We start from the raw sequence: 26,410 nt of genomic DNA, 5'->3' as shown, positions 1-26,410 counted from the left end.
GCAGTCTGCAAGCATATAGGAAATTACAATCACTTGATAGTTATTAGAAACTTATATAGCATATTAGTATTTAAAAGTATGTAATATATATAAAATACAATCTTCAGAAGTAGTTGCCCATCCTGAGTAAGGATTTGTGATTTTGTTTTATTTTATATATAAATATAAAATTTACTCTGTTTAGAAGTAAAATATAAAAGTAAAATTTCTGAGTGCAGTAACCATAAAACTCAGTTAACCAGAATGTTACAGAAGTAGAGTGGTCCATTTTGCTGCTTAAATAAATTAAGTTTAAACAGAAATTTATTTTTGTATAAAAATTTACAATTTGGGAGACAGGAAGTATACTCATCTGTATGCAAAATACTATTAGCTTTTTTTAAATATTAGTTTCTTACGTTAACTTATAGAATTTATTTTATCATTATAATGTATTATACATCTATAACATATTAATTTGTAACATATATAATGATGGGTATTAGCTTCATTTCTGTCTCCATGTCAACCCTGTGATAGCTCTATAGGTTCAAGAAACTGTGGGACTTGGAGTCCCTGGGTGGATCAGTCAGTTAAGCATCTCTCGGTTCAGCTCAAGTCACGTTCTCATGGTTTTGTGAGTTTGAGCCCTGCATTGGGCTCTGTGCTGACAATGAGTCTGCTTGGGATTCTCCCTCTCTCTCTCTCTCCCTCTCTCTCTCTCTCTCTCTGCTGCTCCCCAGCTCACGCTGTCTATGTCTCTCTCTAAATAAATAAATAAATAAATAAACAAAAAAAAAAGAAATCTGGGGAATCTCTAGGTTCAACAGATAATTCTGGAAAAATCACAAAGTCAAGCCACATGAACAGGTTTATTCAAGAAAACTTATAACCTCTGCCACAGTGCTTTATGTTTTCATTTGTGTGACAGCCCAAACTTCTTGCTTTGCAGCCAGGAAATGGATTCACCTTAGATCTGGTGTTGTGCACTCACCATGTGCATTTTCCCTCCTGTAGCTATGCTACATGCCCACTCTTGCCACACTACCCATACTTCATGGGATATTTTCCTTATGAGCACATTGCAATACATACAAATGTTTTGTTGTTCATCCCATGCCCATGTTTTTGTCCTTCTTACCTTAACACATGACATGGCAATCCAGGACATCTAATCTTCCTCCTATTACAACCAGTTTCCTAGTCACTCGTATCTTGATTTCTTACATCTTGATTCACCTGCTTTTATTTTTGTTGTTTGATAGATAGAAGAATAAAAGTGTATGTATGCGTGTATATAGATACATATATAAAATGTAGAATTTTTTGGCAAAGGGAAAATGAAAGAGAGATAGTGTGTGTGTGTGTGTGTGTGTGTGTGTGTGTGTGTGTTGCATGTGCATGTGTGTGTAGGGCTTAGGCATTTGGACTAAATGTTATTTTGGGGGGTTACTTGTTTGAAAAGTCTCTCCTATAAAGTTGCATTGTAATATTTCTAATTTAACTTGAGCACTGGAACATTTTTAAGTTGAGAGTTCTTTTAAAATTCAGTTCAGCAAGTACTCATTAAGAAATTTATGTTTGTACTATAATTATAAGGAAATACATATTTCTCAGATATATATTTCTATAAATGATCAATTTTATTTGCTCTTGATAAGACTCTAAGTAATAGAGTCTAATAGATAATTTTCTAGAGTAATTATTTAGAGTAATAGATAAGTAATAAGATTCTAGCAAGATGACTCCTTATCTAATGAGGTCATTCATTTCTCCATTTCTCCATGCCATCCTCAAGGCAAGCATGCCCAGGAGGAGTACTCAACTTTTACCTACTCTAAAGTACAATTTTAAATGGTTTTAGTCCCCAGCTAAATCTGACCACAACTTTTTTTCATGCCTATAATAAGGAAAGAAGTCCCTTTGGAACCACATTAGTTCCCAGTGGACCCAAAAGGCCAGTGGACCTTTTGTTTTGATAGTTGTTTTTCATCTAAATCAACTTCAGTAGAGATAAACTCTAATGCAGAAATATCTATTAGAAAGAAGAAATGGATCTGGCATTTGAATTCTCTGATAAAGTTAATGCAGTTAATAAGTGAGTATTTAAAAATTACCTAAGATTCTTTATACACAAAATAGTGAATTACTTATTTTTGCCAAGTGATGAGTTGCATGCATATAGACATTCTAACTAATGATACTTAAAATTAACTTATTAATATTGCCTGTTCAACAATCAGACTAAAATGTGACTGTGAATGTGACCAATTCATTCATTTTGAAGGAAGTATGAAAATAGCCATAGGAAATAGACAATTTCACTTGCAGACCCCTTTTCTGTTAAAATAAATGGCTTTTGATGTGGAAACCTGATTTTTTTCTTTATGTTATTGAATAGTATTACCCAGTTTACTATTTTATTGTGTCCTCTTAGGAATAACAAAATCACCTATAATCATAGAATGTATTGGTCATTGTTTACTTAATTCACACATGTTTCTTAACTATTCTTTCAGTGGATATGTCTTCTATCTGCATATATTTTCCACTGATTGATTGCTTGATTAAATTTGTCACAAGACAGACTTATTTACCTTATTAAATTATGTAATTAAATTCTAGGATGCAATTCTTTTACAAACAAAGTCATTTTAACAAGCTTCTCTCCCTGAATCAATATGGGGTTCTTCACTATTTTTAGTCACTTTTTAATCATTTTCAATCACTGTATTCTCACTGAAGCAGATATTCTCTTTGAAAATATCTTGTTCCCATACTTCCAGAAAAAAAAAATCTTTATAACAAGTACCTTCAAGGTTTTAAAAATATATATTATAGGGGCGCCTAGGTGGCACAGTCGGTTAAGTGTCCGACTTCAGCCAGGTCACGATCTCGCGGTCCGTGAGTTCGAGCCCTGCGTCGGGCTCTGGGCTGATAGCTCGGAGCCTGGAGCCTGTTTCCGATTCTGTGTCTCCCTCTCTCTCTGCCCCTCCCCCGTTCATGCTCTGTCTCTCTCTGTCCCCAAAAAAATAAATAAACGTTGAAAAAAAATTAAAAAAATATATATATTTTAGCATACATTCACCACTACCTTTTATCTCCACAATATTGCACTTGAAAACAAAATCCTAATTTTATAAAAGTTTGTTTTTAATTTATTTCATAAAATGTTATTTCATCAAAAATATTAATATCTTCAGTATATACTACTTACAAGAAGCAAAAAATTAGAATTTATAAATATTTTTATTTAGTTTTTAAAGAGGGATTAGATTTAGAATATAGGGTGAGGGAGAGACTTTAAAACCTATATTAGAAGATGGCGGAATAGGAGGACACTGGGCTCACCGCGCGTCTTGCTGATCACTTAGATTGCACCTACACCTGCCTAAATACCCCAGAAAACTGCCAAAGGATTAGCAGAACAGAGTCTCCGGAGCCAAGCCCAGACAAGAGGCCCACAGAAGAGGGTAGGAAGGGCGGCAAGGCAGTGCACCCTCCACAGACTGGCAGGAGGGAGCCGGGGCAGAGGGGTGGCCCGCCTGCCAAGCAGAGCCCCTGAGTCTGGCTTGCAAAAGTGGAGGGGCCTGATGGACTGTGTTCTGACAGCAAGCGGGACTTAGCATCTGGGAGTCATAAGTTAACAGCTCTGCTAGGAAAGCGGGAAGGCTGGAGGACAAAGGGAGGGAGAGTTGCTGAGCCCAGGGAGAACAGAGCTCAGTTTGGCAGGGAACAAAGGCGCTCACCAGCGCCATCTCCCTCGCCCATCCCCCAGCCAAAATCCCAAAGGGAACTGGTTCCTGCCAGGGAACTTGCTTGCTCTGAGCAAATACCCAACGCTGTGCTTCTGAATAGCCACCCCTCCGACAGCTGGTCTGACTCCCTCCTGCTGCCACAGGGCCCCTCCTGAAGTGGATCACCTAAGGAGAAGTGAGCTAAGCCTGCCCCTCCTGCCCCCGTGCACCTTGCCTACCCACCCCAGCTAATATGCCAGATCCCCAGCACCACAAGCCTGGCAGTGTGCAAGTAGCCCAGATGGGCCACATCACCCCACAGTGAATCCCACCCCTAGGAGAGGGGAAGAGAAGGCAAACACCAGTCTGACTGTGGCCCCAGTGGTGGGCTGGGGGCAGACATCAGGTCTGACTGCGGCCCCGCCCACCAACTCCAGTTATACACCACAGCACAGGAGAAGTGCCCTGCAGTTCCGCACCACTCCAGGGACTATCCAAAATGACCAAACCGAAGAATTCCCCTCAGAAGAATCTCCAGGAAATAACAACAGCTAATGAACTGATCAAAAAGGATTTAAATGATATAACAGAAAGTGAATTTAGAATAATAGTCATAAAATTAATCGCTGGGCTTGAAAACAGTATAGAGGACAACAGAGAATCTCTTGCTACAGAGATCAAGGGACTAAGGAAGAGTCAGGGGAGCTAAAAAACGCTATAAACAAGCTGCAAAATAAAATGGAAACGACCACGGCTTGGATTGAAGAGGCGGAAGAGAAAATAGGTGAACTAGAAGATAAAATTGTGGAAAAAGAAGAAGCTGAGAAAAAGAGAGATTAAAAAAATCCAGGAGTATGAGGGGAAAAATAGAAAACTAAGTGATACACTAAAAATAAATAATATACTCATAATTGGTATCACAGAGGAGGAAGAGAGAGGGAAAGGTGGTGAAGGTGTACTTAAGCAATAATAGCTGAGAACTTCCCTGAACTGGGGAAGGAAAAAGGCATTGAAATCCAAGAGGCACAGAGAACTCCCTTCAGATGTAACTTGAATCGATCTTCTGCACGACATATCATAGTGAAACTGGCAAAATACAAGGATAAAGAGAAAATTCTGAAAGCAGCAAGGGAAAAAACAGGCCCTAACATATAAAGGGAGACCTATAAGACTCGTGACAGATCTCTCTTTTGAAACTTGGCAGGCCAGAAAGGCATGGCAGGAGATCTTCAATGTGATGAACAGAAAAAATATGCAGCCGAGAATCCTTTATCCAGCAAGTCTGTCATTTAGAATAGAAGGAGAGATAAAGGTCTTCCCAAACACACAAAAACTGAAGGAATTCGTCACCACTAAGCCAGCCCTACAAGAGATCCTAAGGGGAATCCTGTGAGACAAAGTACCAGAGACATCACTACAAGCATAAAACATACAAACATCACAATGACTCTAAACCCGTATCTTTCTATAATAACACTGAATGTAAATGGACTAAATGTGCCAACCAAAAGACATAGGGTATCAGAATGGATTAAAAAAAACAAGACCCATCTATTTGCTGTCTACAAGAGATTCATTTTAGACCTGAGGACACCTTTAGGTTGAGAGTGAAGGGATGGAGAACTATTTATCATGCTACTGGAAGCCAAAAGAAAGCTGGAGTAGCCAAACTTATATCAGACAAACTAGACTTTAAATTAAAGGCTGGAACAAGAGATGAAGAAGGGCATTATATACTCATTACAGGGTCTATCCATCAGGAAGAGCTAACAGTTATAAATGTCTATGCACCAAATACGGGAGCCCCCAAGTATATAAAACAATTACTCATAAACATAAGCTACCTTATTGCTAAGAATGTGGTAATTGCAGGGGACTTTAACACCCCACTTACAGAAATGGATAGATCATCTAAACACACGGTCAATAAAAAAACAAGGGCCCTGAATGATACATTGGATGATACATGGAAAATCTGATAGACTCCACCGAAAGTCTGCTAGAACTGATACATGAATTCACAAAGTTGCAGGATACAAAATCAATGTACAGAAATCAGTTGCATTCTTATACACTAACAATGAAGCACCAGAAAGACAAATAAAGAAACTGATCCCATTCACAATTGCACTAAGCAGCATATAATACCTAGGAATAAATCTAACCAAAGATGTAAAAGATCTGTATGCTGAAAACTATAGAAAGCTTATGAAGGTAATTGAAGAAGATATAAAGAAATGGAAAGACATTCCATGCTCATGGATTGGAAGAATAAATATTGTCAAAATGTCAATAATACCCAAAACAATCTACACATTCAATGCAATCCCAATCAAAACTGCACCAGCATTCTTCTCGAAACTAGAACAAGCAATCTTAAAATTCATATGGAAACACAAAAGGCCCTGAATAGCCAAAGTGATTTTGAAGAAGAGGACCAAAGCAGGAGGCATCACAATCCCAGACTTTAGCCTCTACTACAAAGCTGTCATCATCAAGACAGCATGGTATTGGCACAAAAACAGACACATAGATGTATGGAATTGAATAGAAACCCCAGAACTAGACCCACAAACATATGGCCAACTCATCTTTGACAAAGCAGGAAAGAACATCCAATGGGAAAAAGACAGTCTCTTTAACAAATGGTGCTGGGAGAACTGGACAGCAACATGCAGAAGGTTGATACTAGACCACTTTCTCACACCATTCACAAAAATAAACTCAAAATGGATAAAGGACCTGAATGTGAGACAGGAAACCATCAAAACCCTAGAGGAGAAAGCAGGAAAAGACCTCTCTGACCTCAGCCGTAGCAATCTCTTACTCGACACATCCCCAAAGGCAAGGGAATTAAAAGCAAAAGTGAATTACTGGGACCTTATGAAGATAAAAAGCTTCTGCACAGCAAAGGAAACAACCAACAAAACTAAAAGGCAACCAACGGAATGGGAAAAGATATTTGCAAATGACATATCGGACAAAGGGCTAGTATCCAAAATCTATAAAGAGCTCACCAAACTCCACACCCGAAAAACAAATAACCCAGTGAAGAAATGGGCAGAAAACATCAATAGACACTTCTCTAAAGAAGACATTCAGATGGCCAACAGGCACATGAAAAGATGCTCAATGTCGCTCCTCATCAGGGAAATACAAATCAAAACCACACTCAGATATCACCTCACGCCAGTCAGAGTGACCAACATGAACAAATCAGGAGACTATAGATGCTGGAGAGGATGTGGAGAAATGGGAACCCTCTTGCACTGTTGGTGGGAATGCAAATTGGTGCAGCCACTCTGGAAAGCAGTGTGGAGGTTCCTCAGAAAATTAAAAATAGACCTACCCTATGACCCAGCAATAGCACTGCTGGGAATTTACCCAAGGGATACAGGAGTACTGATGCATAGGGGCCCTTGTACACCAATGTTTATAGCAGCACTCTCAACAATAGCCAAATTAGGGAAAGAGCCTAAATGTCCATCAACTGATGAATGGATAAAGAAATTGTGTTTTATATACACAATGGAATACTACGTGGCAATGAGAAAAAATGAAATATGGCCCTTTGTAACAACGTGGATGGAACTGGAGAGTGTGATATAAGTGAAATAAGCCATACAGAGAAAGACAGATACCATATGTTTTCACTCTTATGTGGATCCTGAGAGACTTAACAGAAACCCATGGGGGAGGGGGAGGAAAAAAAAGAGGTTAGAGTGGGAGAGAGCCAAAGCATAAGAGACTCTTAAAAACTGAGAACAAACTGAGGTTTGATGGGTGGTGGGAGGGAGGGGAGGGTGGGTGATGGGTATTGAGGAGGGCACCTTTTGGGATGAGCTCTGGGTGTTGTATGGAAACCATTTTGACAATAAATTTCATATATTGAAAAAAAAATAAAACCTATAGTTATTTCTAAGAAAATATAAATATATGTACCTTTGGGAAGAAGGATTTTTATAGTTTATATTCGTTTTCTTTTTTAATGTAAAGCCTGAAATAATTACATCAAGGTTAAAACTGAAATTAAATGTAATTTTTATCACACTTGGCAATTTGAACTCCTCTTTCATTCATTCAATATAAATTTGTCAAACACCTTCCAGGTAGTATTCTAGGCCCTATCCTTGCAGATATTGTATTCTCATGGGTGAGGACAAACAATAAAGAGGGAACATAATAAACAAGTACAAATCTATAGTCATCAAGACAGTATGGTATTGGCACAAAAAACAGACACATGGAACCATGGAATGGAATAGAAAACCCAGAAATGGACCCACAACTGTATGGTGAAATGATCTTCAACATGGCAGGAAAGAATATCCAATGGACAAAAGACAGTCCCTTCAACAAATGATGTTGGGAACCCTGGACAGCGACATGCAGAAGAATGAAACTGGACCACTTTCTTACACCACACACAAAAATACAAAGTGGATTGAAGACCTAAATGTGAGACAGGAAACCATCAAAATCCAAGAGAAGAACACAGGCAGAAACCTCTTTGACCTAGGCCACAGCAACTTCACCAGTCACATCACCAAAGACAAGGGAAACAAAAGCTAACATGAACTATTGGCACTTTATCAAGATAAAAAGGTTCTGTGCAGCCAAGGAAACAATCAATAAAACTAAAAGTCAACCTACAGAATGGGAGAAGATATTTGTAAACAACAAATCTGATAAAGGTTTAGTATTCAAAATCTATAAAGAACTTGTCAATTTCATCACCCAAAAACAACCCAGTTAAGAAAGGGGCAGAAGACATGAATAGACCATTTTCCAAAGAAGACATCCATATAGCTAAAAGACACATGGAAAGATGCTCAACATCACTCATCATCAGGGAAATACAAATGAAAAGCATGATGAAGTACCACCTGACACCCATCAGAATGGCTTAAATGAACAACATAAGAAACAACAGTTGTCGGTGAGGATGTGGAGAAAGGGGAACTCTCTTGCGCTGCTGGTGGGAAAACTAACTGGTGCAACCACTATGGAGAATAGTATGGAGGTTCCTCAAAACACTAAAAATAGAACCACCCAAGGATCCAGCAACTGCACTATTAGGTATTTACCCAAAAGATACAAAAATACATATATGAAGGGGTACATTCACCCCCAATGTTTATGGCGGCATTATCAACAATAACCAAACTATGGCAAGAGCCCAAAAATCCATTGACTGATAAATGAATAAAGAAGATATGGTATTTATACAATGGATGATTATTCAGCCAACAAAAAGAATGAAATCTTGCCATTTACAACAACGTGGATAGAGCTAAAGTGTATTATGCTAAGCAAAATAAGTCAGAGAAAAACAAATACCAGATGATTTTACTCATATGTGGAATTTAAGAAACAAAACTGATGAATATATGGGAAGTGGCGATGAAAAGAAGAGAGGGAATCAAAGCACAAGAGACTCTTGATAGAGAAGAAATTGACGGATGATGGAGGGAGGTGGGTGGGGGATGGACTAGAGAGGTGATGGGTACTAAGGAGGGCACTTGTGATGACACTGGTTGTTGCATGTAAGTGATAAATCACTGAATTCAACTCCTGAAACCAATATTGCACTATATGTTAACTAACTAAAATTTAAATAAAAAATAAAAACGAAACAACACAAATAAGTTAGTGAACAAAAAAATTAAAGAAATCTTGTAAGGAGGATCAGAAGTATTATGGTATAGGCAGTGTATTTGTCTGCTGAGGCTACCATAACAAAAGACCATAAACTTGGTGGTTTAAATAACAGAACTTTTTCTTCTCACATTTCTAAAGCCTTGGAATTCTAAGATCTTGGTGCCGGCCAATTTGATTTAATTCTTGGTGAGAACTCTCCTCCTGGCTTGCAACTGCAGCCTTCTCACTGTGTCCTCACATGGAAGAGAAAAAAGGAAGTGAGTGCTCTGGAATCTCTTCTTATAAGGACACTAATTCTACCAGATAAGAGCCCCATCCTTGTTACCTCATTTAAGTATAATTACTTCCTATTTTTTTAAAGGTTCTTTAAATTTTTTTCAATGTTTATTTATTTGAGAGACAGAGACAAAGCGTGAGCAGGAGAAGGGCAGAGAGAGAGGGGGACACAGAATCCGAAACAGGCTCAAGCCTCTGAGCTGTCAGCACAGAGCCCGATGTGGGGCTCAAACCCACGAACCATTGAACCATGAGATCATGACCTGAGCCGAAGTCAGACACTTAACCAACTGAGCCACCCAGGCGCCCCCTTCCTATTCTCAACATAGTCTGAACTAATGTATTAAAGATAAGACTTAGAATATCAGTCTTCCAGTGTCTCTCCATTTCTTTCAGAATGAAAACCCAACTCCTATGTGACTTGGTCCTATCATCTTCTATCATTCTCCATTCATCTTTATCATTTTCCCCAGAGCTCACTTTGCTCCTGACTCACCAATATTCTAATGTTCTTACATATAATGCTTCTAGTACCTTTACACTAGTTGTGCCTTTTACCTGACATGCTTCTCCCCTAGATATTGGCATAACTAAATCCACATTTCCTTTAAAACTTCACTCAACTGTGTCTTCTCAATGAGACTTATCCTGATCATTTTATTTAAAATTGAAACCTGCCTGATGTGGACTGAATTGTGACTCCTCCAAAGTTTATATGTTGAAGCCTTAACCCCCAGTGAATACAGGGGTTCACTGTGGTTATAGGGCCCCTGTATGTGTGGATATAGAGCCCCTAAGCATAGGCAATTAGATATATGAGGATTCAGTTTAAGAGAGAGGTTTAGAATAAAGATATAAACTGGAAAGTTATTGGCATATAAATTTCTTTTATAAACATAAGATTGCATGTCATGTAAAGTATATGAACTTTATGAATGAAATGAATGAATAAAGAAGAAAAAAGTAGGAAAATTGAGCCCTGGAGCATTTCAATAATAAGAAGTTGTAGAAAAGAGGAAAAAGACAAAGGATACAAAAGAAAACTAACCATTTAGTTAAAAGGAAAACCAAGACAATGTGATATCCTGGAAGACAAAAGAATAAAATTCATTAAGGAAAAGGAAGTAGTCAACTGTGTCAAATGCTACTGACACGTGAAGTGTGATGAAGATTGAGAATTTATCATTGATCTTAGCAACATGGAGGTCATTGGTTACCTTGACAATAGTAATTTTAGTAAAATAATAAAGACTAAAGTCTCACAAAAATGGGTTCAAAATAGGAGGTCATTTGCCACAATAAGTGGGATGCACCGTGTTTCAGTATTTGCAAATCAAGCAGTGTGATATACCACATTAACAAGACAAAGGATAAAAATCCTATGATCATCTCAATAGGTGCAGAAAAAGCATTTGACAAAGAACTACATCCATTCATGATAAAAAAAAAAAAAAAACTTAACAAAGTATTGAAGGAACATATCTGACAACATAATAAAGGCCATGCATGAAAACCCCATAGCTCAATGGTGAAAACTGAGAGCCTTTCCTCTAAGATCAGAACCCAAGACAAGGATGTCCTCTTTCACCACTTTTATTTAAAATAACACTGGAATTCCTAGCCACAGAAATCAGACAAGAAAAATTAATAAAAGGCCACCAAATTGGTAGGAAAGAAGTAAACCTCACTATTTGCAGATGACGTGATACTATATAGATACTACCCTAAAGACTCCACAAAAAACTACTAGAACTGATAAATTAATTCAGTAAAGTCAGAGGACACAAAATTAATACACAGAAATCTGTTGCATTTCTATATAATAGTAATGAAGTAGAGGAAAGAAAAATTTTAAAATAACAATTCCACTTATAGTTGCACCAAAAATAATGAAATACCTAGTCTAAAGTTATCCAAGGAAGTGAAAGACTGGTACTTTGAAAACTATAACGCTGATGAAAGAAATTAAAGATGACACAAACAAATGAAAAGATATTCCATGTTGATAGATTGGAAGAACCAATATTGTTTAAATGTCCATTGTATCCAAAGCAATCTACAGACTTCAAGTAATCCCTATTAAAATGCCAATAGCATTTTTTCACAGAAATACTAAAATTTGTATGGAACAATAAAAGACCCTGAATAACCAAAGCAATATTGAAAAAAAAAAAAAAAAGAACAAAGCTGGAGGTATCACATTCCCAGATTTCAAGATATACTACAAAGCTGTAGTAATCAAAGCAGCATGGTACTAGCACAGAAGTAGACACATAGATCAATAGAACAGTATAAGGACCCCCAAAATAAACTCATGCATATATAGTCAATTAATCTACAACAAAGGAGACAAGAATATACAATAGGGAAAAGATACCCTCTTCAGTAAATGGTGTTGGGAAAACTGGACAGCTACATGCAACAGAATTAAAACTGGACCACATTCTTACACCATACACAATAATAAACTCAAAATAGTTTAAAGACCTAAGTGTAAGACCTGAAACCATTAAATTCCTAAAAGAAAGCATAGGCAGTAATTCCTTTTATATCAGCCATAGCAACATTTTTCTAGATGTGTCTCCTATGGAAAGGGAAATAATAGCAAAATTAAACTATTAGGATTACACCAAAATAAAAAGCTTTTACACAGTGAATTAAACATTAATAAAACAAAAAGGCAACTTACTGAATGGGGGAATATATTAGCAAATAATATATCTGATAAGGAGTAAATATCCAATATATATAAATGCAACACCAAAAAAAAAAAAAAAACAAATAATCTGATTTAAAAATGAGCAGAGGGCCTGAATATACATTTTTGCAAAGAAGGCATACAGATGACCAAAAGACACATGCAAAGATGCTCAATATCACTAATCATCAGGGAAATACAAATTAAAACCACAGTGAGATATACACTAGTCAAAATGGCTAGTATCAACAAGGTAAAAAATAATAAATGTTGGCAACAATGTAGAGAAAATGAAGCTTTGGGCACTGTTGATAGGAATGCAAATTGGTGCAGCCACTATGGAAAACAGTATGGAGGTTCCTCAAAAAATTAAAAATAGAATAACCATATGAATGAGTCATTCCACTATTGGGTATTTACCCAAAGAAAAAGGAAACACTAATTTAAAAAGATATACCCACCCTTATATTTATTGTAGTACTTTTTTATAATTGTCAAGATTGGAAGCAACCCAAGCGTCTGTTGATAGATGAATGGATAAAGAAGATATGCTACATGTATATAATGGAATGTTAAAAAGCCATAAAAAGAATGAGATCTTGTTATTTGCAACAATATGGATGGACCTAGAGAGTATAATGCTAAGTGAAGTCAGTCAGAGAAAGACAAATACCATATGATTTCACTTATATGTGGAATTTAAGAAACAAAAACAAACAGAAAGAAGGTACAAACAAACAAACAAAAAAACAGAGACTCTTAAATACTGAGAACAAACTGGTGGTTGTCAGAAAGGAAGTAGGTGGGGGAAAGGGTAAAAAGATAAAGGGAATCAACAGCACATTTCTCTTGATGAGCACTGAGTAATGCATAGAATTTTTGAATCATTATATTGTACACCTGAATCTAATATATCACTGTATGTTAATTCATTAAAAAAAGAAAGAATGAAAGAAAACATAGACAAAACTTTTAAGAAGTTCTGTTGCAAAAGGAAGTGAAGAAATCATATTTTGATATCAGCAATTTTATAATTTGCCTATGGGTTAAAGTGAGACAAGGAGAAAAGAAAGGAATCCAGGATAACTCCAAGACCTTGGCTACAACACCCATAAGAATACAATTATCATTCACTGAATAGGGAATACTTCAGAAATAGGAGGTGGAATTTAAGGTTGAGAACCCTATCCAAATAGAAATGTCCATTAGGCCATTGGACAAATGAGTTTGGAGTCTAGGGAAGAGGCTCATGGATGAAAATAATTGGTGTCATAGCACACAGAAGGTATTTAAAACCATAAAACTAGATAAGATCACCAAGGAGTTAGTAGAACTAGGTAAATCTAAAAGATGAAAAGAAATCAGCAATGGTGACTAATAAGACATAGTCATGTCAGAAAAAACAGAAGTTATGTTTTAAAAAGTATTTCAAAGAAAAAAGAATGTGTCAAAGAATGATGTTAGGTCAAGAAAGATGAGGAACAGAGACCTGACAATAGGGTTAGTAATAAAGACCATTGGCAATCTTGACAGGAGTGGTTATGGGAGAAAGCTGGGGGTAAGAGCTTAAAGGTAGGATATCTTCTTCCCATCTTTATGTTTAGAGTGAGTAAAAAGGAAAATAATTAGAGACAGCAAATAATAGCACAAACAGCTCTCAAGAAGTAGAAACTGGATGAAGGCTAGAAGGAGAGGAAGTTTTGAGAGAATTTTGTTTTGTTTTTGCAGGGTTGTGGTCGGGAAAATACCTTCATGCTTATATGCTAATGGAAAAAAATCCATTGGAGACAAAGGAGAGGGTGTACACAACCAAGATGGACTGGTTACTCTTGTCTACTATATCTTAAGAAAGCCATCCCTTCAGAGGCATAAAATTTCCTTACTGGAGATTCAGGATTATATTAAAGTAAAAGTTGGAAGGATGTTCAGGAAGGAAAATGATATACAGGAGATTTTGCTAATAAAGGATTATGAATTCCAGAGGTCACAGTAAACAGATTTCACAGAGTAGAGAAGGAAGGGAACTAGGGCAGAAAAGGATATGTGCAGAATTCTATGGGGATTAGAATAAAAAGGATGAGGGATGACTTAGATGTCTAGAGTTGCTTGAGGTGACTGACGTAAACAGAAGTAAATGAAACAGTGAGGTAAGTCTTTGATGGATCAAAGCAAGTATTGATGATACAGTGTAGGCTAGGAGATAGGGAGGGCTAAGTGTCTGGAGAAATCTCCCCATGTTATATTTGGCAGGCAGCATTTCACCAAGCTATGAACTGAGCAGTGGCCTTTTTTCCCCTATGTCTTAGACTCCAAGGATGTTGCTCAGCTGCCAGTGCAGTCAGGCAGACTTTTCTCCAGGTCTTCATTTCACTGCCTCAAAAAAATTCAGCTTTGCAGTAATATGACGTTTGTCAGGCAGCCCACACTGCCAATGCTCTGATCATTCACCTTTCACAGAACTGATATTTGTTAACATTCTCTTGACACATTTCAAAAGATATTTTCATGTAAAACCCAAATTCCATATTGTCATAGTAAAATTGAATAGTCATCAAATCAAGAGCCTCCCCCATCTTAACACGCTTACACAGAAATCCAGTATCGACATAAATCCAGAGGATCTTTGCATATCCTAAGGAAGGTTCTACTATTTCCCTATTTCCACACCTGTGACAAATGTTCTTCCTGAAATATTTCCTAGACAGCAGAGCTGAATGAACAAGAAAAGCAGTCCCAAATATAGCATATATACTAAGTAAAAGTATTTTACTCCATGATAATTGTATTGACAATTTTGTGTTTTAATAAAATCAAACTTTAGCACAAAAATCATTCCAAGAAGAGTGCAGAGCTTCTGCTTAGATTCCACAAACCTGTTTTTAAATTAGAGGGGTTTTGCAGCTTTGAACTGACAAGTGGCTAAGCATGCTTGCCAGAACTGAGAGACGCAAACTGCTCAAGAAATTTCCCTAGAAATTTAAGAACTATTTGCTTAAATTATAGCACTAGTAAGCTTCTTATTTGAGGCTGAGAGGTTGACAAAATGATTTTTAGTGTAGATAATGGCAAGTTATGTTACAGCAATTTATGTATAAAGATGAAATGAAAGAATTCTAATTAACTACAACAATCTTTGATATGGACAAGTGCTTACTTCCTAAAGATTGATTTTCATTTTACTAATGAGACCAGAGATGACACCATGACCTTGTGTAATAAGGGATTATACATCAGTTTACTGATTCTGTTATACCTGTGATATCCTTGATCGCCATTTGTAACTGTTTCTGAGTCCTCCTAATGCCATGAAATCTCTTTCCTCTCCATAGTCCCAGAAATCATAACAGGTGACATGGAGTCAGCCATGGCAGTGGACCTTAACCCCTGGGTGGAATATGAATTTAGAGTGGTGGCTACCAATCCAATTGGGACTGGAGATCCAAGCACCCCATCTCGAATGATCCGTACAAATGAAGCAGGTAAGAATTTTGGAGAATCAGAATTCAATTTAGCATGCGCTAATCACTTTGAAAGCAAGTTGAATTAACCATGATTGCTTGCTTTAGTATAATTTTTTTTTCTGGATTCACTTACCTAGACATCATAAAATTATTTCCTTTAAAATAATTATTTCATTTTATTTGTTTTCAGATCTTTTTCTTCTTGTTTCTGCAAATGCATCTAGATGCTTCAATTTCCTCCCAACCCTAGCACTCATCTTCAAGTTACCATGAAATTGAAGCAGTTAATTTCTTTTTCCAATTATGTACTCATTTGATATAGCAAATCCATAAAATTCAGAATAGATATGCCCACCTCTTTTTCTCCAGTGGTTAACAGTAAACTTTAATTTCAGTGTACTTCCTTAGAACTCTATATTGCCCTTCACCACCTACATGTCATAAATTATACTCTGCAAAGGCAAACATCATCTTAAGTTGACTTGCTGCCCCCTTGACACCTATGTGTACAATAAATATCCATCTCCTTCCTGACAGAAAATACAGCATTCTTCTGGTCTTTTGGAATGAATTATCTCTAAAATGTTTTTAATGGTCACATAGAGGAATTAGCAATTTTATTTAAAAACAAATTTTAGGGACACCTGGGTGGCTCAGCTGGTTAAGCATCCAACTCTCCATTTCAGCTCAAGTCATGATCTCATGGCTTACAGGGTTTGAGCCCCGCATAGGGCTCTGTGCTGACAGAATGGAGCCTGTTCAGGATTCTCTTCCTCTTTCTCTGCCCCTCTCCAACTTGGGCGGGCATGCTCTCTCTCAAAAATAAACTTTAAAACACTTAAAAATATTAAAAAACAAAATTTAAATATCTAGTCCAAAATCTGGAAAAAGAAAAAAAAATAAAGAAAAAATTTTCATAAAGTTTGTATTACTTTGAACAAAGTTTTATTGACTTCTAAATAAGGACTTGTCGCTTTTAAGGACTTATCTCTTATGTCCTATAAAATTGTCTACTAAAAAATGTCTAGTAGGGCACTAGCTTAGGCAAACACAGATGTGAATAATGCTGATGAGACCAATCCAAAAACAGAAAAAGGGGTAAATTTCAGATACAAGGAGGAAAAAAACAAATAATTTTAATATTTTTACACTCTGATAATATATGAATCTCAATCATTAGAATTTCAGTGCACTGAGGATGAGGATTTTTGTATAATGTTTTAGTGTTATATCTTCAGCACCTAAGACAATATTTTGGCACTGGTACTCTGTATGTTTTTGTTGACAGATTAAAGGAAATATTCCTTCTATTTCCTTCAAATGCCCCTATCCAACCAGTACCTAGGTAAGAGATACATATAGATAGAAGACTAAGAATTAATTGTTCATTTTCTGTTATGATTATAGAATTGAACCAAAAATGTGATTTGTAAATTCTTACAAATTGAATAAAGCTTATAATAATTAAAATAAACTATCAAAAGAGTTGATTTTTTCCTCTAAAACACACTAGGTCTAATCCTTTGAAAAAAAGACAAAAATACCAAATGGTTAATTTATTGCACTAAGTGGGAATAGCTATACAAAAGTTATTCAAATTATTTCTATATAAAAATTAAGCAATCAAGAAAATAAAAGATAAAGTAGCCTAAATATGTTGGAAAAGATTCATTCACAGAAAATCCAACTTTTCTGCTTTTGTGATTTGCCTAGTACAAGTTGTTTTTTTTCTGCTATTTTTTCAATAGTTTGAATTTTAAATTGAATATTAATTGCCTGGTTAGATTTTCATGCATTCATAAATCAGCCATGCTTTCATTGTGTACAGGTGTTCACTAATTAAGAGTATAACAGGTTACTCATTTCTCATTTTATGCAGTCACTATGTAGATATTGAAATGACTGCCAATATTAGTACTTATGCTCACATATTTTCTAAAAAACTGCCTTATTTTGCATATTGTTAATTGTGTTTAAACAAAGGCAAAGATTACTGCCTAATTCAGAGACTCTCTATAAATATTCATTTTGAAAATAAATAATCTGTTTCAGATGAATAATCCTTTTAGACTTTTATAGTATAAATCTCCTTGTACAATTTAAAAACACTTCAGCAAAAGCACTTTTATTTTTCAAGCTAAATTGCATTCAGATGATACATTCTGAAAGACCTGACCCTCATCTCTTCCTGCAACTACCTCAATCATATAACTCAAGCCTTTCCATTTTATCATTAGTTCTATATACATGGCATACTTTATTTAGTCTGTTAAAATCTCATGGAAGAGAAAAGAAATAGCATGAAAACTGCATGCAATGCACCCCTTTGAAAGTTAGTTGAAGAAGGCTTGTACAGTCTACTTAATGCTTCTTGTACTTTGGTACCACACAGGGCTAAAACTACTAACGGTGCTGAACCAAGTGTTGAGATTTGTGTCTGTTTTATCAGGCAGCACAGATTAAAAGGGACACAAATATCCTGAGATGCCCTCTCAACTGACATACTCTGCCTCTTTTAAGTACATGTTCTGCATTTTAAAAGATGATCCTGTTCTAACGGACCAAGTAATCTCTGAAAATCAACAGAGCTACTTGAGAAAGAGAAGCTCTTGAGAAAGAGAAAGGTCTCACGTTCAAGATATTGAGTTGAAAGTTTTATGTTCCTTTAAAAGTATCCTATTTACTTGAATATTCTAAATCCCAATGCAAGTTTAGTAAAGCATTTTTACCTTGGGATTGTTTCTTTCCCACACACCAAAAAAAAATAATTTTTCTTTGCAGTTTCCTCTAAGATATAGTTTGAATTTTAGACTCATCAAAATACTCTGAACAGTCAATAAATATAAGATAAATTGGGTCAATCTGACTTATTATTAGAATATCAAAATAGTAATATACATATGTTTTTTACTTTAATGCACATTTGTGTTTATTTATTTATAGTATAATTTTCGTACAAGTTTTTGTAGATGATATATGTAGATAGATGATAGGTAAGTAGATAGATAAATAGATGATAGATAAATAGATAGATTATAGATAGATAGGCGGATAGATATAATTCTGTTTTATTTTGGAAATGTGTTACTATCATCAAACCCATATATTATTTTGGGTTGGGTAAAGGAAATGCTTTCTCTATCATTTAAAAAGAGAACACAAGAGAAAAAAAATCACATTTAAGAAGTGAATGTAAAATATACACTACAGTAGAAATGGAAAAATATGTAAAAATGAATACAACAGCAATTTTCTTATTTAATTGAACTTTAATATTCCATAATTTATGCATTTATAACACTAATTGTTGAATATAAATGAAAAGGACATAAGATAGAGTTAACTATTTAATCTATTATTTAGAAAGGTTTGGTTTTCTCTGTAGCATAAAATGTTTATTATTATCAAAGCTCTTAGCATAAATCTCAATATCTGCAGTTCTTTATTTCAAATAATGAAATAACAGAAGAGCACCTGGGTGGCTCAGGTGGTTGGGTGTCTGACTTCAGCTCAGGTCATGATCTCATGGTTCCTGAGTTCAAGCCCTACTCGGGCTCTGTGTTGACAGCTCAGAGCCAGGAGCTTACTCTGGATTCCGTGTCTCTTTCTCTCTCTCTCCCTCCCCACTTGCACTCTGTCTCTCTCTCTCTTTCTCAAAAATAAATAAACATCAAAAACAAATTTATGATGAAATAACAGAGATTGAGAAAGAAAGAAAGAAAGAAAGAAAGAAAGAAAGAAAGAAAGAAAGAAAGAAGAAAGAAAGAAGGAAGGAAGGAAGGAAGGAAGGAAGGAAGGAAGGAAGGAAGGAAAAGAAAGAAAGAAAGAAAGAAAGAAAGAAAGAAAGAAAGAAAGAAAGAAAGAAGGAAAGAAAGAAAAGAAGGTTCTATCTTCAACCTGTAATTAAAAATTTGAGTTTTAGAATTAGGCAGATCTGGATTAATGTTATCTGCTGTTTATTAGCAGTGAAATAGATAAGATATATAAATTGCTCAAGGCTCAATTTTCCCACTTATAAAATGGAGACAATCACAACCTACTCCATTGGCTGTTTATATTAAATAATATAATGCATGTAAAGAGCTTAACATAGTGCCTGGTACATGGTAAATGCTTAATATTAGCCACCTATCATCATCATCATCATCATCATCATCATCAACGTAAATGAGTTATTACTTTGTTCAATGGAAGTTTTAACAATAGTAATTGTGCATAAATCACTTTTTTCACATTTAGGAAATATTTTCAGGTTAAATGTATGTCTATTGATACAATAAGTATCATCCACTTTCTTGGCTTATATCTGTCTCCTCCATGATGCCCTCCTATTGAGAAGTCTCTGCCACAGACTGCACCATCAAGTCTGGCCACTCAGCCCACCTGATGGCTTGGGAATCAAGGGAGGCTTTCAGAATGTGGTGCACAGTACACATGATGCCTCTCCTCTAAATCTCCGTCTCTACCCCTGTCTAGCTTTCCATGCTGCATTTGTTATCTAGCCAGATACCAGCTATAAGTAGATTGTGAAATTGTACCAGTATATGGCCATTTTCTGTGTTTCTTATAGCATAGACAAGACAAAAGGAGCAGAAAAAGAGAAGTGTCAAATTAAAGAACTTGCTTAAAAAATTTGTTTCACATTCATATAGTTTTCCAGTTGCTTGACACATTGTATTCTGACCTGCCATTCTTTCTTGACTCTGAAATGGAAAAGGACACACACATATTTCTGGCCACAGAAAGCAAAATATTTTTTCTACATTTAATAGGTAAATGCTTGGCCAGATAAATGAGTGTCAAGTAGACAATCAGATGAAAATCTTTCCTAGTCTTAGCATTTTCTGCACTGAATCATAGTTGAACTCTGTGTAATTTTAACATAAAATAATTTTATTTTCTCCATTATGCTTCCTCTGATCTCTGACTTCAGCCCCAACTATATACATCCAAGGCACTTTTAGATATTAGGGAAGTATCACTTTCAGGTATTAAAAACTTCCATTTTAATTTAATTTAAATAAGTTAAATAAATAAATAAAATAAATTAAATAAAAACTTTAATCTCACATCCAGTTCATGCTTTCTCTTGTTCTTTCCCAGAATAGGCTTGAACCAAGAGCTCATTTGTCTTTTCTTTCTTTCCACTTCTTCCCTCACCTTCCAGCTGCTGCTCCAGTCACTTTATAGGCAAGATAAGAAGAAGGAGGAAAACTACTTAGGTAGTTTTCACATGGGTGTAGTACTCACATGGGTGTTGAGTGCAATGTGTAACAGCATTCGTCCACATGGTGCTTCTTTCTCTTATAAGATGCACTGAGTTCTTTGGAGACTATCCTGTCCTCTAGCAGGAAGTCTACTTGGGAGTGATCCCAGCCAGCCTAATTAAACTTACCTTCCATAGTGTCCACTTGGCCCCCTGTAATCACATTCCTGAGCTGCCAAACTTGTTCTAAAGAGCTATTTTGGTCTCCACTCTGGTAAAATAGCATCAGACTGGGCCATATTGCAAAATTCTGAAGCTTGACAGCATTCAGCCAGGATGTGAGATGTAAGCATCTGTACTCTGTAGCAGTGATTTCCTCCTCTTCTCACTTAGCTTGAGAGGGAAACAACATTCCCATTTCCCTTCTATTGACAGCTAAGGATGTAAGGAGATGCCACAACACATTTTTCTACTAAACTTACAATATTTTTTCCAAAACCTTCCTTGTGCTAAAATCATATATATATATATATATATATATATATATATATATATATATATGAGCTAAAGGAGGGTAACAGAAAAGGATCATAAAATTTCGTTTCTCTAATTCTTAGCAATTCTGTGATTTTGTCTGGCCAATCTCACTTTAAAAATTGAGGTTACATTTGATTCATCCAAGTCCAGAAGACTCATTTAATTTCCTATTAAAAGTTCTTTCAATCTCCATTACCTTCCTACTTCTGAAAGGATCTTGCTTTGTTCCTATTTATACCTTCACAGTTCTTGTTCATGATAATTACTTAGGAAATTTCATTGAGTTCACAAATTATGGAATAAACACAATAAAATTAATATTTTTGTATTGGTTTTCTCTAGGGTTATGTGTATTGGCCTTGTAAATGGCATTTAATGGGGCTTTGAAGACCAGACCAAATGGGACTTGGACAGAATTACTTATAAGAGACAATTAGAAAATCTACTGTTGTCAGGCATTGATGTGTGCAAAGAAAAGACAAAACGTTGTAGGGTTCACAAATGTCTCTCTAGTACATGTTTCTAAAAAAAGATTTATTAAAAAATTAAGCATTATTTGAAGTAATTAAGAAAGTCTAAAAGAAAATACTATTAAATGAAGCAGACAGTATTTTTAACTAATGAAGCTACTTTGGCCTACGCAAGTTTTTTCTACAAAATATATTCAAGAAATAGGTCTCCATTTTCAGAGGCACTTTGCAAGCAGAGATAGTAAGTAATTTTAGCAAAAGCCTTTATAAAAGAAATCTGGCTAATTTTTAGGCATGTGCTTTTTTTAATGTTTATTTATTTATTTTGAGAGAGAGAGAGAGAGAGAGAGAGAGAGAGAGAGAGGCAGAGGAGGGGCAGAGAGAGGAGAAAGAATCCCAAGCAGGCTCTGCACCATCAGCACAGAACCCTATGCAGGGCTCAATCTCACAAACCATGAGATCATGACCTGAACTAAAATCAAGAGTCAGATATTTAGCTTACTGAGCCACCCACGTGCCCTGGGGCATGTGCTTTTCTGATTAATAGCAAAATGATGGAAGAGTTGTAGAAGTCTTGAACATGAAAGATAAAAGAGTGATGAAAGGTTATCAACCCAGGAGTAAATGTAAGACACTCAAGTATGACTTTTCATATCTTCCTAGTCCCCATAATACTATATATCAGTCATAAATCATGAACCATGTTCAAGCTCTATGCTAAGTACATGTCCTTTATGATATCATTTCATTGTCATATCAACCCTCTAAAGCAAGAAGTGTTTATCCCCATTTTACAGATGAGAAAACAGAAGTAGAAAGTTTTAAAAACTTGTACAAGGTCACCACTTAAGAAGTAAAGCTGGAATTCTAACCCTTCACCAAAGATAGTGATTTCAAGTTATCTCTTCCCCCCCCCCCGATTTCCTTCTTCCTCTTGCATTTTCAATATCCTCTTTTTACCACATACATCAACAAATCTCTTTTAAAGATTATTTTACCCATCCTCTGCTTCTACTTCCTTGGGGAGCCATATAAATAAAGCTAAGAGAATATGAGTTGAGGTAAACATCATTTATTGTATATATTAACCTACTGTGCTTTTGACTATTGCCATTTACGAGAAGGTTCATAAATCAGAGAAATCTTACATTTTCTAAAATATCCTCTTTTGTAAATAAAAAATAGCATCTTGCCTACATTTCCAAGTTAAAACAAATTTGAAAGCATAATTCCCATGGTACTATCAAAACAATATTATCCAGATTTCCAAAAGAATAATTTCTTTTGAGATTATATATGTATAGACTCAATGCTAAACTTTTACTGTTTATCATAGAACACTTCACCATTTTCTCTTTTTGAAATCTAAGTAGATAATAACATTACATAGTATTTATAAATTATAGTTCCACGTACTATGGTAAATAATTATGAAAAAAACCTTAAAGTGTAGGTACTATTTTATCTCTGTGAAGCAGCTGAAGGACAAAAAGTTAAGAAATATTTTCAACTAATCAACTAGAATGCTAAGCTTGAGATCCAAACCCAGATCTTTCTCATTCCCACAAAAATGTATTTCAATTTGTGCACACACCTTATCTATCCTAGTGATAGGAGTAAAAGCATTATTTGAACTCTTTAGGATACACCACTAGTACTTTTTTGTTTTAGAAACTATTTAAATTTAACTCTTTTTATCAAGTAAACTTAAATGATTTTGAGTTAACTGAAATATTTGTGTGCTACATACTTCAATTCAGGTAGGTGTTTTTTTTTTTTTTTAATTTCCCTCTTGACTCCCACCATTATCTTATAAACAATGTCCCTTCCTCCTTTCTATTCTTCTGTATCTTGGTTTTCAAATCAGTTGCTGGATTACCATTAAGCTCTTAAATTATATAGCCTCTCCCAGATCTCTAAAGACCTGTATCATTTAATAGGCTATGTAAGCATCTACTGTAATAAATATTAGAAAGTTTTCAGGAAAAAAGAAGATTGGCAAATGATTTTATACTATCTTATTTTGTTTAGTTTAACGTGAATTAAAGCATGATATTAGCATGATTGACTTTTACAAACTACTGACTTTTTCAAAGTATTACACTTATAAAGAGTTCTTGGAGATTCATGCCTAAAGTCATGCATGCTTAAATTAAAGTACTATATTTTGGTCTCTTTGAGTGTTTATAACAATATTTCTAATGTATAAGTTGAAACGTGACAATAATCTACATTTCAACATGCCAAATAAGTCACTAAAACAGCAAAGCATTTTCAGCTTATGAGAAAAGTATTAATTACATTATCCATTTATAGAACAGCATTGCTCAGATAGAAACAGAAGAATTAGAGTTGAACCCATTAACCATGCATGTAAACTTGATTCTCTAATCCAATAAGCTCATGACATTTATCAGTAGCAAAACAAAGGATAAAAGCATCTAGTTGCTTAATTCTAAACCAGGTTTTTGTTAACCATATTGAAAATGTATTTAATTTTTCAACAAATACATATTTGTCTCCACTCAATGAAAGCATTTATTAGATATTAATTTTATACTTCTAACAAGAATTATGGAACTTGATACCACAAGGGCTCTGAAAGATTAAGTCAAATCTCTACATACCATGAATATGTTTTTTTGTAAATAAAAGTATATAATTAAAATAAATGGACTCCAAAGTGTTGACTGAAGTGATGACTGTGTCTCACCAACTTCAAAAGGAAATGAATGAGCATATGTTCCACTGATCATCTGTATACAATTAGGAAATTTAAACCATTAGAATTAGAGTACCCAATGAAAACACTGGGATCTTGACAACAAAATACAATGTCTGATGCCTAGCTATTAAAGCCTTAATATTTCTTTTTTGTGTGTTTTCTTTTTTGGTTTTATTGAGATATAATTGGCATATAACACTGTATTAGTTTAAAGTTACAACATAATGAGTAGGTTAGCATCCATCACCTCACATAGTTACAATTTTTTTTCCTTGTAATAAGGATTTTTAAGATCTTTCAGCAACTTTGAAGTACACAATATTGTTAATTATAGTCACCATCCCATATATTACATGCCCAGAACTTTTTATTTTATAACTGGAAATTTTTACCTCTTGACCACCTTCACCCATTTTTCCCACCCACCATTCTCCACCTTTGGCAACCATCAAATCTATTCTGATTCTAGCAACCCCATTTTTTTTTAGATTCCACACATAAGTGAGATCACACAGTATTTCCCTGTCTGGCTTATTTCGCTTGGCATAATGCCTTCATTTCTGGCAAAATAATATTCAAGCATGTGTATTCTATTTATCTATTCATCTTAGGATGGACACTTAGGATGTTGCTATGTGTTTGAAGACTTAACTTTTCTATGAGTAGTTCCTATTATAGCTAGTGAGCTTTTTTAAATTAAGAACAGTTGATTTTATAGACATATACCATTAAAATTTTTTAATGTTTATTTTTGAGAGAGAGAGAGAGAGAGAGAGAGAGAGAGAGCGCATGAGCAAGGGAGGGGCAGAGAGAGGGGGAGACACAGAATCTGAAGCAGGCTCCAGGCTCTGAGCTGTCAGCACAGAGCCCAACATGGGACTCGAACCCAAGAACCACAAGATCATGACCTGAGCCGAAGTCAGATGCTTCACTGACTGAGCCACCCAGGTGCCCCTAGACACATATTATTAACACAGTGAACCATAATACCTTCTTTGTGCCATTTATTATACGTTAAAATTGGAGATCAGATGAGAAAGAGCAGGATCTTATTCTTTATATTAAATTGATATGGGCTATCTTCTCTTGAAAAGACTTTAGCAGTAATAGGAAAACTTCAAAGATTGATTTCAAATAATAAAAAAATTTTCCAATATGGATCATTTATGGGTAATTTGATGATGAAATTACTCACAGAAAAACAAATCACATCATAGAAGGTGTTATATTGCTTTCTCATTTCCTCAAAGTAGAAATTTTCACCAAATATTTTATTAGTTTGTTTTTATTTTTTTAATTACAAAGTTAAAATATTTGAAAAATATAAATATATTTTCTAAAAAATAAAAGCATTAATGGACTGTGGAACAATATTACCAAGGCTTCAGAAGAAAGGATCGAATAGTCACTTGTGTTTTATTCTACTCGTATCTTTTAAATGACTTTCAAGAGATGTTTACTGGAGAGCCTACAGACTACTCTCCAGTTCTAAGCTAAAGGTTACAAACATCCTCCTTTTGGGTGATGTTTGATAGCTGAATAAAATGGAAAAGAATATTCAGTGCCTATTATTTCCACAAAATCCATGATTATAGGGAAAGTATCCTCAAGGAAGAGGATTCAAAATCCTAAGTTTAGGACATAACTTTAGTTATTCCAG

At 35.3% G+C, this 26,410-nt stretch overlaps 1 protein-coding gene across 2 annotated transcripts in view; it reads left to right on the top strand.

Moving 5' to 3' along the window:
* CNTN5 (contactin 5) overlaps positions 1-26,410 on the top strand; it is a 1,399,046-nt gene that overhangs the window by 1,304,777 nt on the left and 67,859 nt on the right. For both annotated transcript variants that reach the window (XM_045038579.1, XM_023239314.2), the window contains one exon: positions 15,681-15,830. In XM_045038579.1, coding sequence (XP_044894514.1) covers positions 15,681-15,830 — 150 coding nt within the window. The remainder of the gene's footprint in view (positions 1-15,680; positions 15,831-26,410) is intronic.

Source organism: Felis catus, chromosome D1 (genome assembly GCF_018350175.1).
Source record: "Felis catus isolate Fca126 chromosome D1, F.catus_Fca126_mat1.0, whole genome shotgun sequence".
NCBI lineage: Eukaryota > Metazoa > Chordata > Mammalia > Carnivora > Felidae > Felis > Felis catus.
Note: the sequence above shows the minus strand (reverse complement) of the source record. Positions and strands in the feature narration are given on the sequence as shown.